Raw genomic sequence first — 14599 nt, 5'->3', positions numbered from 1 at the left:
CATACTTCTCTCCCGCTCCTGATTTTCTCTTACAATACCACAGCTCCACTCTCAGCACCCTATCATACACTTTCTCTACACATAATGCAATTCTTTCTGGCCTTCCAAATGCTTCGTCAACGTTCTCAAGGAAAACATTAAATCTGTGGTGCACTCTGCTGGCATTAAACCACATTGCTGCTTTCAAATCTGCACCTCTTTTTTTCAACCTAGCTTTCACCTTTCCCTGCTCTGTGTCCCAGTCCTTAACACTGTTTCTACCCAACACCCCCTTATCCTCTCTATATCCTTATCCAACACACCCTTTTAGGTCAGCTCCGATCACAACTCTTCTTTAGATATCCTCTCCACCACTTCATCTAACTCCCTTCAGAAATCTCAGTCGATCTGACGCATATCTGACTTTTGTTCCACATATTTAATTTTTCACAGTTTTTACACCAGATGCCCTTTCTGACACAACTCTCCCTATTTACCCAGACTTGGGACTGGTGTCTAGAACACTGATATGGGAACCCCCAATAGCTAGGTTACATTTAAAGTAAACATCTTTAATAAATAACATTTAAGCATTAAAGCTGTAGTGAATTAACACACAGTTAAAAGACCGTTTGGGGCTAAATCTTGTTTTTTTCATGCACAATGTGAGTTAATCCTCCTATAGTCTTTTATCAGTGGACACTTTCTGTTCACAGAATGCTGTGGGCTTTATATTTTTGGTTAGAGGACTATTCTTCTCCCAGCATTGACAGCTAGGTGTTTAAAAATCCCAACACAAGTGTTGTACCTGTAATAAAGAACAACACATACAAATATCATTGCCATTTTTGTGTCATTGCAGTGTTGAGAATCAACTCAAATAACATCTGGTTGTGGATAAATGCTTTACAAAGTGTACAGAGCACAATATGGGTTACATTTAATAATTGTATACCCACAAAGCTCACTTGTATGGTAGAAACAACTTGAAAAGTGTGGTGAAAAAATTAATATTTTACTAATGAACATATATTCTTGATAGAATAGCATGACTAATAATCACAAGTGTAATTGTTTGTAACTTTAGGTTACGTTCAGGACATGCTGGCCTTGGTGGACAAGCTGTATCAGGCTCAAGTTTGTTGTGGAAGGTATTACGATGAACAGGTCTTTGTATTAGCTGACCTTGAGCTAGATTACTGAGCACAGCTGCATGAAGGGGTAGGAAAAGAGGAGTATAAGAAGGAGATGCGGGGGGAGCAGTCACCCTTTTCTCTTCTGTAAACCTGTGTGAGAGTTTGCACTAAGGAAATGGTCATTCAGCTGAATAAATAAATTGGTTATTTGCTTTTATCATTTACTCCGGTTGTCTGTGTCAATCTTTTGAGGTGTGTTGCAGATAGGTGTGATTAATAAAGCATGTCTGGAGTGTATACACAGATGAGTCAAAATAACAGGAGAATGAACCACATATGTTGTAAAAATACATAAATAAACACTAATTTAAGTCTGGGCTTTGTCTGGACAACTCAACAGCATTTACAGACTTGACCCTAAGATGTCCACTATTGTTTTAACTGCTGAAAGGTACCACCACAATACACCACAATACATATAAAGAAATCCTGTGCTATTTGACACCTGGACACTACCAACTGGTCCTTAAAACTATGTTGTGAGGATCCTACAGTGTACCCTGGTGCCATTACTTCCAGATGTAAAAATACATGTGTCCAGCTGTCTTTATGATCTTGGAGAAAATAGGATTTGTTGGAGCAGTCAACCTTATTTCATTGCTTCGATGTCCAATTCTGATGCATGCATGGCCAATGTAGGTGCTTTGAATAATGGACAGAAGTTAGCATGGGAATTAGGACTGGCCTGCCATTACACCTTCATGTCCTCTGGCATGAGTACGTCTTGGCTACTCAACAACCTGTCAGCGGTTCGTGGCTTGTCAATCCCCAGACCACTGTCAGTGGGTATCACTATGGCTGCTTGTGGACACCCCATGTTGTATCAGAGGTACTTCATTTGATTTGATGACTTGGATCCTATAAACTAACCCATTGTTGTGGGTAAGTGGGTGACCGAGTGGGTGAGTAAAAAAGTCTATTTTGTCCTGTAATGATTGGCACCCTATCTAAGATGTACTTTACCCCATACCCATTGTTTCTGGACAACCCATACCAACAATGACAAAAGCATGAAGTGATAATAAATAAATTAATTAGTGACAATGGTACAGCTTTATATCTTAAAACTTTTGATATCTTTAACATATTAATAGGTACCTGCAGATACAAAAATGAGGTTTGTTTTTAACTTTACCATCAGAACAGAGTCCAGTATTGAAGTTTGACACTCCACGACTGTTTGTCCTCAGAAGAGACCCGTAGAGAGAGAGAGGGAGGGGTGTTCAGTTGCCGGGGTTATCCGGAAGAAGCTCCCGAAATGTGTAAAACTTTTTGGTTCCTTTATTTCTCTAAGAAAATCATGAGCACTGTAGATCACATCTAAATGTGAGCAGTAATGTGTGATGGTAAGTTTTTATTTAAATTTCTTACTTTGATGAATAAAGTGTGAACTCTTGTTTTGATCAGATGTTCCTATGGAGTGTAACTGTGCACAGCAACTTTAAAAACCGTTATTTTTCCTCACACATATACCTCCTTACTATTAAACGTTTCCGTTAAGCTTTAAATGTGTGGCAAAACAACATCAAATCTGGGTTCGAACCTCGTCTTTTGCGACTGAGCTTTGCATGTTCTAATATCGTTTTTACTGGGATCTCTGATTCCATCCACTGTCCAGTATCACGTCGAAATAACATTGAGCAGATTGTTACCTAGACGTGCGAGTGACAAGGAAAGTGAACGTGTACGTGGATACTCTGGTGTCCTCCACCGCCCAAAACATGCCAAAGGTGGATTGGCTGCTGTAGGATAGTAAACAAATAATTGTGTGTGTATGTGATGCCTGAAGGTGGATTAGAACCCAGTTCAGGGTGTGTTCCCTGCTGTCGCTAACGCACCGCAACTCTGACCAGGATGAATGGATGGATTAGGGAAAATAAATACACGAACAAATACATAGTGCATGTATTTTAAAAATGATGTACACAAATAAGAAAATTAATATAATTACTAAAATAAACTATAAATGAATTATTATTGCATTTAAATAGAGCATCTCAAACATGAAAACAATAACAATTCAGGTTTGTAGTTATGCCCTAAGATTAAATGTATTTCTCCGGTTTACTTTCCTGGTGGTACTGGATTTACCGTGATCTGACCAGGATGAAGCAAAAACAAAAAAAGTATCAATTACTATAGTTTTAGAAGTTGAAGGTACATAATTTGACATTTTAAGTATAAAGTAAAAGCCAGTGTATGCTCATACTCATTTTATGAAACTGTAATACAAATTTATACCCTGTACATTCATTTGAACCTAAATGTGAATAGTGTGATTTTTTTTTCACACACACACACACACACACACACACACACACACACACACACACACACACACACACACACACACACACACACACACACACTCAAACACAGAGAGAGAGAGAGAGAGAATAATGTGAGTCTTTATTTTTATAGAGAATCAGCCAAAACTTGACTATTTGCATATTTTATTGTGTTTTGGATGTAACTGTTGTTTTTAAGACATTTAATTGCACATAATAACTGTGAAAACATGTTTTTTTAGTTGTAAAAATGCATTAATTTATTTTAAACAAACATATTCATACCCTTTGTATTGGCACCCTTTTTTATTATTCTTGAGATGTGTCCAGAACTCAATTGAAGTCCACTTGTTGCTGTTTTAATTGATTGGACATAGTCTGGAAAAGCACACATCTAGGTAAAAGGGGTCCCACAGTTTATACTGCATTGTCAAGATGAAAACCAATTCATAAAGTCCAAACAACTGTGGATTTCCTTGTTCAAACTGTGGCAGGGAATGAATAGGAATGAATTAAGACTTTAGTATAACAAGGGCAAGGGTGACCACTTCTGATCCTGGAGAGAGCTGCAGACTAGCATGTGCCACTTCGCCGTGCGTACAATCACCAGCCCGCTTATTTTCATCTGTCAGAGGTGAGCTCTTACAGGGAGCCATATCAAATACAAAGAGTCATGATGATTCAGAGAGACAGAATGACGATGAATGGTGGATGATTCAGTGAATCATCCACCATTTCACTAGCCAGCAGTGGTATCATTTGCAGCAGCGACGAGGAACCCTGTCGACTTTCCACCCTCAGACATGCCCACTTTTGCCTGTTAGATGTCCGGCTTGGTCAATAGCACAGCTGGGGTTTGAATTACAGATGGCAGTAATAGGCTAGTACATTTGACACCTACGTTAAAAAGATTATTTGGCCTGATGTGACAAAAATTTAACTACTTGCACAGAACATCAACTATGCATAGTGAACATCATCCCTATAGTAAAACATAGTGGTGGCAGCATCATGCTATGAGGGTGCTTTTCAGCAGAAGGGACAGGGACAGTTATACAGGAACATTTTTGAAGAAGGCCTCCTCCTGTGCACACACAAACGATGACTGGGGCATCAGTTCACCTTTCAGCAGTTAAAACAATAGTGGACATCTTAGGGTCAAGTCTGTAAATGCTGTTGAGATGTCTAAACAAAGCCCAGACTTAAATTAGATCTGTGGTTAGAACTGAACATGGCACTTCTGACAAAGCTGCTATGTAGAATGCAATAAACTGCCCAAATACAGGTGTGCAAAGCTTTTAGAGAGATATCCAGGAAGATTTTAAGTTTTAATTGCTGTCAAAAGGGCTTCTACAAAGTAGTGAATAAAAGATCTGCATAGTTTTGCCAATAGGAAATTCAGGGTTTTTTTTTTTAAATCCTTTTTGAAAAACATGTTTTTACTTCATTGTTATAGGTGCAGTGAAGTGTTATAGTGTTATAGGTGAAGTGTTGATTGATGGGCAGAAATTACAATTATTTTTATTCTAAATCAAAAGTCAGAAGGTCTAAATAATTTTGGAATCCATTTTTGATGTCACAAATATCATTTACAGTGTCAGTCGTTTTTCTCATGCTGTTAGTAATTGTTCTGAAAAGGCTGTGTATAATGTTTTACACTTTGCTTCTCATTAACAGGACCAGTGATGCACCCTTTAAAAAGCACACAGCGTGGTAAATAAAAACCTTACAGCAGTGGCATCATGGGTACTGCCTCATCTCTGGTAAGCCCTGGGGATGTGATAGAGGAGGCATATGGAGCTGAGGGTGGAGAAGCATGTGAGATTCCCGTGGAAGTTAAGCTTAAGCCAAAATTGCTACGTAGCTCGTTCCGGCGTGGCCCACGTGTCATCGGCTCCAGCTTCAAATCCACTGGCTCCATGGAGCTGGAGTACGCTGCTGAGTATGAGCGCCTCAGGAAAGACTATGAAATCTTTCGTGTTAGTAAGAACAATGAGATCACTGCCATGCAGAAGAAAGAGGCCAAACTGGATGAGGAGAACAAGAGACTGCGTGCTGAGCTCCAGGTAAGAGCCAAACTGATGTCGAGCAGTTTTTTGCAAAGGTGCTCGGGTTTATCAGTAGCAAGTAGTTTATTAGTTACAAGTAAATAAATGTATAGATTAGTCAACTTTCTAATCTAATAATTTAGAATTCAAAACTTCAGAACTGATGATGAGTGGAAATATGTCTGGGATTATTATTCCACTGCCTCTGCTACATGGCTCCACGTTTTGTCAACATGCATACAGCCACATAATATGAACTTTTGGCAGTAATGACACATAACATGGCCTAGGTTGCCAACTTTTTAGCTAGTCAGTTTGTCAAATTACTGTACCGCTAGAGCTTCCCCGGTGAACTGATGGTGCTACAGTGTAAATCTACAGAAATAACGAAACCTCAGCAAATCATTACAGCACACAAGCTTAGAAAACAAGACCACAGTATGTTGAAGCAAGTTATGTTATAATTGTCTATTTTTTTTAACACTTACTACTGCGTTTCAGATTGCCTCTGGAAACAATGGGCTAATTTAAATTTTGTTGTCTCTGTGTTTTCCTTCCCATGGTTTCCAACCTCTTTTTTTCAAAGTAAAAGATAACACAGGAATCAAATCTATAAATCATCAGTTTAAAATTAGGTTATGTATTATTGATGTTATCATCAATAAATCAATAAAGGCTGATTGGTATTAGAGTTGAAAGCACCTTTTTTGATCTTGCTGTTGTTTGCAAATTGCCCCAGATATATGAGTAAAGGCACATAATGTATTACTAATTTGGTGAAATAAGACAACCTTAACCTAAAAAATTATCCAGTTGAAAGACTAGGGAATTATGGTTTGGGCTGTTTTTAATGGTTTGGATGGGCCACTTACAACCCCAAGTCAGAAAAACTCCAGTGTTTCTTACATTGACTTTCATTTCATTCCAATTTTTTTGGAATGTGTTACAGGCCTGAAATGCAGCAATGGATGTATGTTAACAAATGAAATGAAGTTAATAAATAAAACATGAAATATCTCAGTTTCATCCTGTCTGCAATTAAGTCAAAGTAAATGTAAGAAACTCTGTTTCCTGATTTTGAGTTGTAGTTTTACTAAAGATTCATTTTAGTCTTACTACATACAGCAACATTGACCGTACTTGTGCTTTTCCAATTTTGTGACAAAAGTTTTGTATTTTAAAACAACAAAACAAAGTCTATTAAGACAACTTGATTCACTTGCTATAAAGTCATGACCTCAACTCTTGTCCAATACCTTTGATTTAAATTTGAACAACTGCTAGACCAACATTATTGGCCAACATTAGATCCCACTTTACTAGTTTCTTTGCAGCTGTATACCCTCGGTCATGCTCAAAAGTCTAGTGGAATGTTTTCCCAGAGTAGTGGACACTGTTACAGCAGCAAAGGTGAATGTTCACCTAGAACAGAAGTGGGCAATTAAATTTGGCATGGGGCCACATGAGAAACTGGGACTGTTGTGGAGGGCTTGACCAACAGGCTGATCTAAACTCTGCTTAATATTAATTTTATCTCGGAATAAAGGTAGTAAAACTGAATGTTTTTGATAAGCTGTTACTGGAGATCAGGGGCGTCGTAGTGGGGTGAAAAGTGGGACTGAGTTACCAGGGCCCCAAGTCGGGGGAGGGCCCTTAAGGAGTCTGGAATTTTATTTTCCTTTAAATATTAATATCATTTAAAGATCACAATAAATGTTGCTAACTAATGTAAATGTAATGTTTTGGGTAAATAAATCGGTTGATTGATGGATTTAATTGTGTTAGGACAGGCACCCCCACCCCTTGCACGAAATGGTTTAGTCCGCCTTCACCGGGCTAGGCGCATTTAACTTAGCGTTCATTCTGCAGAAGCGGCAGTGCGAGTTGTATCAGTGCTATGGAAGATGATAAATCTAAATCCGGTTTTCAGAAAAGAAAAGAGAGGCAGGAAAGAGAAAAAAATGAAATGTGGGTAAGCAACTGCTAACGAACTTATTTCCCAAGAAAGTTGAGCCCAAATGTGAAAGCAAATAGCCTACATTAAATGAACTCCTGTGGTTATAAAACGCTTCAGTACCACCGCAATTGTCAGTGCTAAAAACTGCATAACACAAAATTAGAAATAACATGATGCCTTATCTGTAATCTGAGGTAAACTCTAAATAAATTTTTGTTTGCATAGCCTACCACACCATTGCAATAGTATACTAATTCGAAAATTAATTTAATATTTATTATTGGGCCATAACATAATTAGGCTAATAGCCTAACTTGGCTCAGTGTCATAGGTTCATAAGGATAGGCTGAGAAATTAGTAGCAAAACTAACTTGTGAAACGCATGGCACTCAGTTTCAGAAACTGTTACAAAGGGTGATGCAGCAACAGACCCCTCATCCGCTGATACATTTCAGTGTTTAGCACTTTGTTAAAGTCTGTTTTCTTTTTGTCCCTTTTAATGAAAAATGACTAGTGAGTCAAGAGAGAGACTGAGGTGAGGGGGGGCCCATGGGCACTGCTTGTGCATAGGGCCCAGAATTTAATGCTACGCCCCTGCTGGGAGATTGATGTTACGATCAGACAATGAAAATGAGAAGCAGGCAGAGTAAAAACATTAACATCATTTAACAATTTAATCACCTTTCACGAAAGCTTTTGAACAGATTTTAAATTTAAAAATCTCTTGTTTTTAAATGTGCAGGTTTTAAACTTTGCTATTCCTATTTTGTTTGCAGTCTAATTACCTCATTTGCTGTTTTTTTCAGTCCACTGTTCTTGTTGAATATTGTTTCTACATATTACAAAGCTGGTCTTGACTGCTCCAGTCCTGGATGTGTAAAACTTAATAAAAAAGTCCTTGTTGCTTTTGCAGTTAAGATGTAAGCACTACAAGTTCTTATGTTTCTCTGTGTGTTTAGGACCGTAATGACAATTTAAATTGTAATCCTTAAACACAGCGGTCTGGTTGCCACAAACTAAATACTGTACACAGCTATACATTTAACTTAAATAAATGTATACTTAGAAGTCCATGTCTTGTTAAAAACTCATACATTTTGTATCAGTCGCACTCACAGTTCTATTCGCCAACACGTTTTGGTGAAGCTGGATACACTCATGTATGATGTACACTTATTTACTTCTTATTTCTAATTACCATTGACCTCATGCGGGCCGGTCAGAGACACCCAACGGCCGGGCCGTACAATGCCCAGGTGTGACCTAGAACATTTGAGATTAATATGTTGGTGTCCTTATTCTTTTATAAACTCTACCTTGATGGTTTATAAAGATTGAAAAGCATGGGCAATTCTGTGTTTCTCTGGTTGCAAGGCTTTGCAGAAGACCTACCAGAAGATTCTGAGGGAGAAGGAGAGTGCTTTGGAGGCAAAGTACCAGGCCATGGAAAGAGCAGCCACCTTTGAACATGACAGAGACAAAGTAAAACGACAGTTTAAGGTTGGAAAACTTTGTATTATCTGTTTTTGCACTAATGCATATTTTATTTAAAAAGAAAATCTAAAAACATTAAGTTTTTTTTTTCTTTCTTATTTTCTTTCTATAAAACAAGGTTTTACAAGACTTTCTTTTACATGTAAATGTTTTAGTCTTATATATTTTAATTATTTGGTGTTACACCCCTCATCTCTTACTTGTTGTTTGATAAGCAGATCTTCCGTGAGACCAAAGAAAAGGAGATTCAGGATTTGTTGCGGGCGAAGCGTGATTTGGAGTCCAAATTGCAGCAGCTACAAGCTCAGGGAATCCAGCTGTATGAGCCCGCTGACTCTGATTCAGATGACAACCACACAAGTGTTACTAGTAAGATCTTTTTTTTTTATGTTAGTGCTATGTAGTGTTCGTGATTCCTCAATGTAGGAAACAGTATAATTTTAACACGCATTGTGTTAGAAATGGACAAACATATTTACTAATGTGGATCTAAAATTCACCTGTGGCTACCTTTTTATAGCCAAGTTTTTATTTTTTAAAGTTTTATTCCAGGCTTAATCGATTATTTGCATTACAAATGCTAAAAACTAACATTCCTAATTGTTTCTATTTAAAAAAGCCTTTGTTCTAACAGGGTTTCATCAGATTTGTATTCTTGCACTGTTGTCTACTTAAACTAGAGTAAGGAAATGTTTCTTCTGTAAGTCGCTCTGGTTAAGAATGTCTGCTAAATGCACACATTCTTTCTTAATGTTTCAACTAATCACATTTATTGTTTGGCTCCATATTTCTGACTGACTGTTTTCTAGCTTTGCATTTTGCTAGTGTCCTTGTCACTACTGGTTGCATGAGACGGTACCTGCAGCTTATTCAGGCTGCACAGTTAGTTAAGCTCCTCCAGGATGGCACATCCATCAATGCCTTTGCAACAAGGTTTGCTGTGTCTCCCAGTACAGTGTCAAAAGCATGTATGTCATACCAGGACACGTCCTGCCACTGTCTCATCAAGAGCATGTCCAAATCAAGATCGGATGTGTGAATTGAGTGTTCCCTTAATTTTAAAGCAATTTATATTCTTATTTTGAATTCAATGTGTTTATTTTCTTCTTGGTATCTTTGTTTCTAGCTGCAGGGACTCAGTGTGAATATTGGAGTGGGGGCATTCTGGGTAGTGAGCCCTCCATGGGAAGTATGATGCAGCTTCAGCAGGCACACAGAGGCCCTGAGTTTGCCCATAGCCTCATTGATGTAGAGGGTCCATTTGCAAATGTCAGCAGAGGTAAGAAGTCACAGTTTGATTAAATGTGTATACAGTGTATCACAAAAGTGAGTACACCACTCACATTTCTGCAAATATTTCATTATATCTTTTCATGGGACAACACTATAGACATGAAACTTGGATATAACTTAGAGTAGTCAGTGTACAACTTGTATAGCAGTGTAGATTTACTGTCTTCTGAAAATAACTCAACACACAGCCATTAATGTCTAAATGGCTGGCAACATAAGTGAGTACACCCCACAGTGAACATGTCCAAATTGTGCCCAAAGTGTCAATATTTTGTGTGACCACCATTATTATCCAGCACTGCCTTAACCCTCCTGGGCATGGAATTCACCAGAGCTGCACAGGTTGCTACTGGAATCCTCTTCCACTCCTCCATGATGACATCACGGAGCTGGTGGATGTTAGACACCTTGAACTCCTCCACCTTCCACTTGAGGATGCGCCACAGGTGCTCAATTGGGTTTAGTCCATCACCTTTACCTTCAGCTTCCTCAGCAAGGCAGTTGTCATCTTGGAGGTTGTGTTTGGGGTCGTTATCTTGTTGGAAAACTGCCATGAGGCCCAGTTTTCGAAGGGAGGGGATCATGCTCTGTTTCAGAATGTCACAGTACATGTTGAAATTCATGTTTCCCTCAATGAACTGCAGCTCCCCAGTGCCAGCAACACTCATGCAGCCCAAGACCATGATGCTACCACCACCATGCTTGACTGTAGGCAAGATACAGTTGTCTTGGTACTTCTCACCAGGGCGCCGCCACACATGCTGGACACCATCTGAGCCAAACAAGTTTATCTTGGTCTCGTCAGACCACAGGGCATTCCAGTAATCCATGTTCTTGGACTGCTTGTTTTCAGCAAACTGTTTGCTGGCTTTCTTGTGCGTCAGCTTCCTTCTGGGATGACGACCATGCAGACTGAGTTGATGCAGTGTGCGGCGTATGGTCTGAGCACTGACAGGCTGACCTCCCACGTCTTCAACCTCTGCAGCAATGCTGGCAGCACTCATGTGTCTATTTTTTAAAGCCAACCTCTGGATATGACGCCGAACACGTGGACTCGACTTCTTTGGTCGACCCTGGCGAAGCCTGTTCCGAGTGGAACCTGTCCTGGAAAATTGCTGTATGACCTTGGCCACCATGCTGTAGCTCAGTTTCAGGGTGTTAGCAATCTTCTTATAGCCCAGGCCATCTTTGTGGAGAGCAACAATTCTATTTCTCACATCCTCAGAGAGTTCTTTGCCATGAGGTGCCATGTTGAATATCCAGTGGCCAGTATGAGAGAATTGTACCCAAAACACCAAATTTAACAGCCCTGCTCCCCATTTACACCTGGGACCTTGACACATGACACCAGGGAGGGACAACGACACATTTGGGCACAATTTGGACATGTTCACTGTGGGGTGTACTCACTTATGTTGCCAGCTATTTAGACATTAATGGCTGTGTGTTGAGTTATTTTCAGAAGACAGTAAATCTACACTGCTATACAAGCTGTACACTGACTACTCTAAGTTATATCCAAGTTTCATGTCTATAGTGTTGTCCCATGAAAAGATATAATGAAATATTTGCAAAAATTTGAGGGGTGTACTCACTTTTGTGATACACTGTACATACGCATACATTTTTACCAGTTCTAGACATGGCATGCATAAAGCGATATATTATAAAAATACCAAATATCTCAAATATAACATTCTAATACTAATTACGTATACTAATGTATATGGGTGAAATTTTTTCATTTAATATTGTGCACAAATGTGTCACCTATGTAAATATGTATTTTTTTTTCTCAGCATTTTGCTTATTTGATAATTTTAGTGTTGTTGACACAACAAGGGCACAAAAATGTCATTCAGTGCAACGACTAATTTATGACAAAATACACACACAAGGAACAATCTTAGCCATTTCAAATTTATAAGTTTAGTATATCTCTTACAAAAGATTTAAAACCTCAGAAGAAACTGTACTTACTCTGTTTTGAATTTTCTGTGCATTGTTTGTACTCTAATGCGTCTTGGGATTTTGTTTATTTGTATACAAGATGTTTTTGCTACACATTCTATTCTATTTGAAACCTAATCAAACTCTGTTTTCTATGAAGCAGGCCTGGATTCTCTTGCATTCACATGAAAAAAAAAATAAAAAAAAATTACTTATTACAGTTATTTTAAGCAAATGTTTTTGTTGCACTGTATGATGATTTTATGTTGCACTGAATGACATACTCCAAATTATCCTGTTACATCAGAATATTCATAACTTAATTTGTTTTTAAGTTCTTTATTGATTAAAGTAGCAGTAGTAGAATGAAAATATGCCACACCAGTGGCAAGTATGTGTTATAATATTACTACATCATGAAAAAAGTAAGGCAATGAAAAACATAGCTAATGAAGCCATCATAACAACTTGTAAGGCACCAGAACAGTGTGGAAGTGTGGAATTTGTGTCATAACACGTGAAAAAGTTGCTGCAGTAAATCTAAATTCATTCAGCCGTGAAAACCATTTGAAGTCCCATTTTATTTCATGAACTGAACAAATGTTTTCCAGTCTTTTGTTGTTAACCTTGAGGTTCTTGCTGTACATGGCTTTGGTTCTGCGATTATGATTTTGACGTCAGACTTAAGGTAGTAAATTTCATCAGGTGGATTTGGCCACATAAAGGAATTTCTGTTTCAATTTTGTAGCATGCAGCTAACTTGCACCTCATCTCCTACAGACAGCAGTACCTGCCCAACGAATGGCAGGTCATCGTACTTGACAATAACAAAATCTCAGGGACCACTTCATCAAAAACATAATTATTAATATTCATTGTAATTACTGCTCTTATTAAGGAAGACTAGAATGGAAAAAAGTGGTTTTAATATTTAAAAATAATTTTAAAACATTATAAAGTCAGTATAACAATGTCATTGTCAATTTAGTGCAACAGCGAAATTCTGTTGCACTGAATGACTGTTGCTGTACTGAATGACAGAAATATTACTTTAGCACATTTTACAGTTATCCCAGTGGTTAGCAAAAGCTAACATTGACCTTAGCTCAAAGACATTTCTACACATATTCACATTTAAATATTAATAACCTTGTTTGTTTACAAGATTAACCGTAATATTACGTTTTCTGTGTTGTACTGAATGACACTCAGTTTTGTTCTTTAATGTACTGTGTCAGTAAAAAGACATTTTTATCAAATAATGTTAAAATGCATTGACCTCGTGTGTGTGCTGAAGGGTCCCCAGGTCTTCTTTTGTTGTTATAATTGGTCACATGACTGCAGTAGCTTGATTGCATATTAAAATAAGGCTTTTTATTAACGTTGTACTGAATGACAACTGAAGATTGGGAAAATGGGGACTGAAAGTATCCTGAATATTATTAATATTAAAAAACACATCTGATTGAATATTATTTAATATGTCACACATGACATTTGTACAATTATGCCAAAGCAGTAAATTTTAAGTTTTACTTAAGATTAATTAGTTTTTTCTTAATGTTTTATTACTTAAAGAGGTAGGGGGACCGTTGCACTGAATGACATTTTCCGTAAAAATTACTTTAGGTTTCAGTAAAGATGTACAAATGGAGTAGATTGAAGGTATATCCACTTATATTAATATAATTGTATATTATTTATCAAGTGGGGACACTAAAAAGTTACGTCTCGTCTTTGACCCATATACAGATTTTGTTAATATTCAGGATTTTTTTGTCTGTTTGCAGATGATTGGGATGCGGCGGTTGCCAGTCTGTTGCAGGTCTCTCCTCATGTTTCTCAGGCTTTGTGGAGTAACACAGTCCGCTGTTACCTCATCTATACCCAAGAAACCAAACCAGAATTAAACATTTTTATACAGGTACACACCTAAGGTGGCCACAATAGCCAAATCAGTGATTTAAAACTTTTTTTTAACATGTATTTAATTTAAAAATAGCACAAAGAGGAGGTTTAATGTTTTCCAGTATCAACTTTATAGATTTTTTAAAAATATAGGCTAATTAGTAATTTGATTACCTACTAATTATTTTAAAATCGTTCATACAGGGGCAATGTAAGACTTGGAATTTCATAAAATGATTTTAAAAAAGCTGCTGCTGTCATAATATTGTGAAAGGAGCTCTAATTAAAGTTTGCAAACAAGGATAGTTTAACCAAATTTAAACCCAAATAACTGCATGAGTGTAATTTCTCAATACGTGATTGCGAAGCCAAAGAATGGAATTGTGTAACATGAACACATGAGAGTTTGCAAAAAGTATTTATTTGTATTCCACACTATAAAGACAAGATTTAATGTTTTAGTTGGGACATGGCCATGTTAACATT

The 14599-nt window shown here is 37.6% G+C and overlaps 1 protein-coding gene across 1 annotated transcript in view; it reads left to right on the top strand.

The window, feature by feature from the left end:
- Window positions 1-2466: 2466 nt before the first annotated feature.
- The window catches only part of nphp3 (nephronophthisis 3), a 59563-nt gene continuing 47430 nt past the window's right edge, over window positions 2467-14599 (top strand). Inside the window, exons 1-6 of the mRNA XM_062991971.1 lie at window positions 2467-2521; window positions 5141-5529; window positions 8843-8968; window positions 9181-9331; window positions 10089-10241; window positions 13996-14129. Of these exons, the coding sequence (XP_062848041.1) occupies window positions 5206-5529; window positions 8843-8968; window positions 9181-9331; window positions 10089-10241; window positions 13996-14129 (888 nt within the window). The 5' untranslated portion in view covers window positions 2467-2521; window positions 5141-5205. The remainder of the gene's footprint in view (window positions 2522-5140; window positions 5530-8842; window positions 8969-9180; window positions 9332-10088; window positions 10242-13995; window positions 14130-14599) is intronic.

This window comes from Trichomycterus rosablanca, chromosome 3, assembly GCF_030014385.1.
Source record: "Trichomycterus rosablanca isolate fTriRos1 chromosome 3, fTriRos1.hap1, whole genome shotgun sequence".
NCBI lineage: Eukaryota > Metazoa > Chordata > Actinopteri > Siluriformes > Trichomycteridae > Trichomycterus > Trichomycterus rosablanca.
This window is presented reverse-complemented; position numbering and strand designations above follow the sequence as displayed.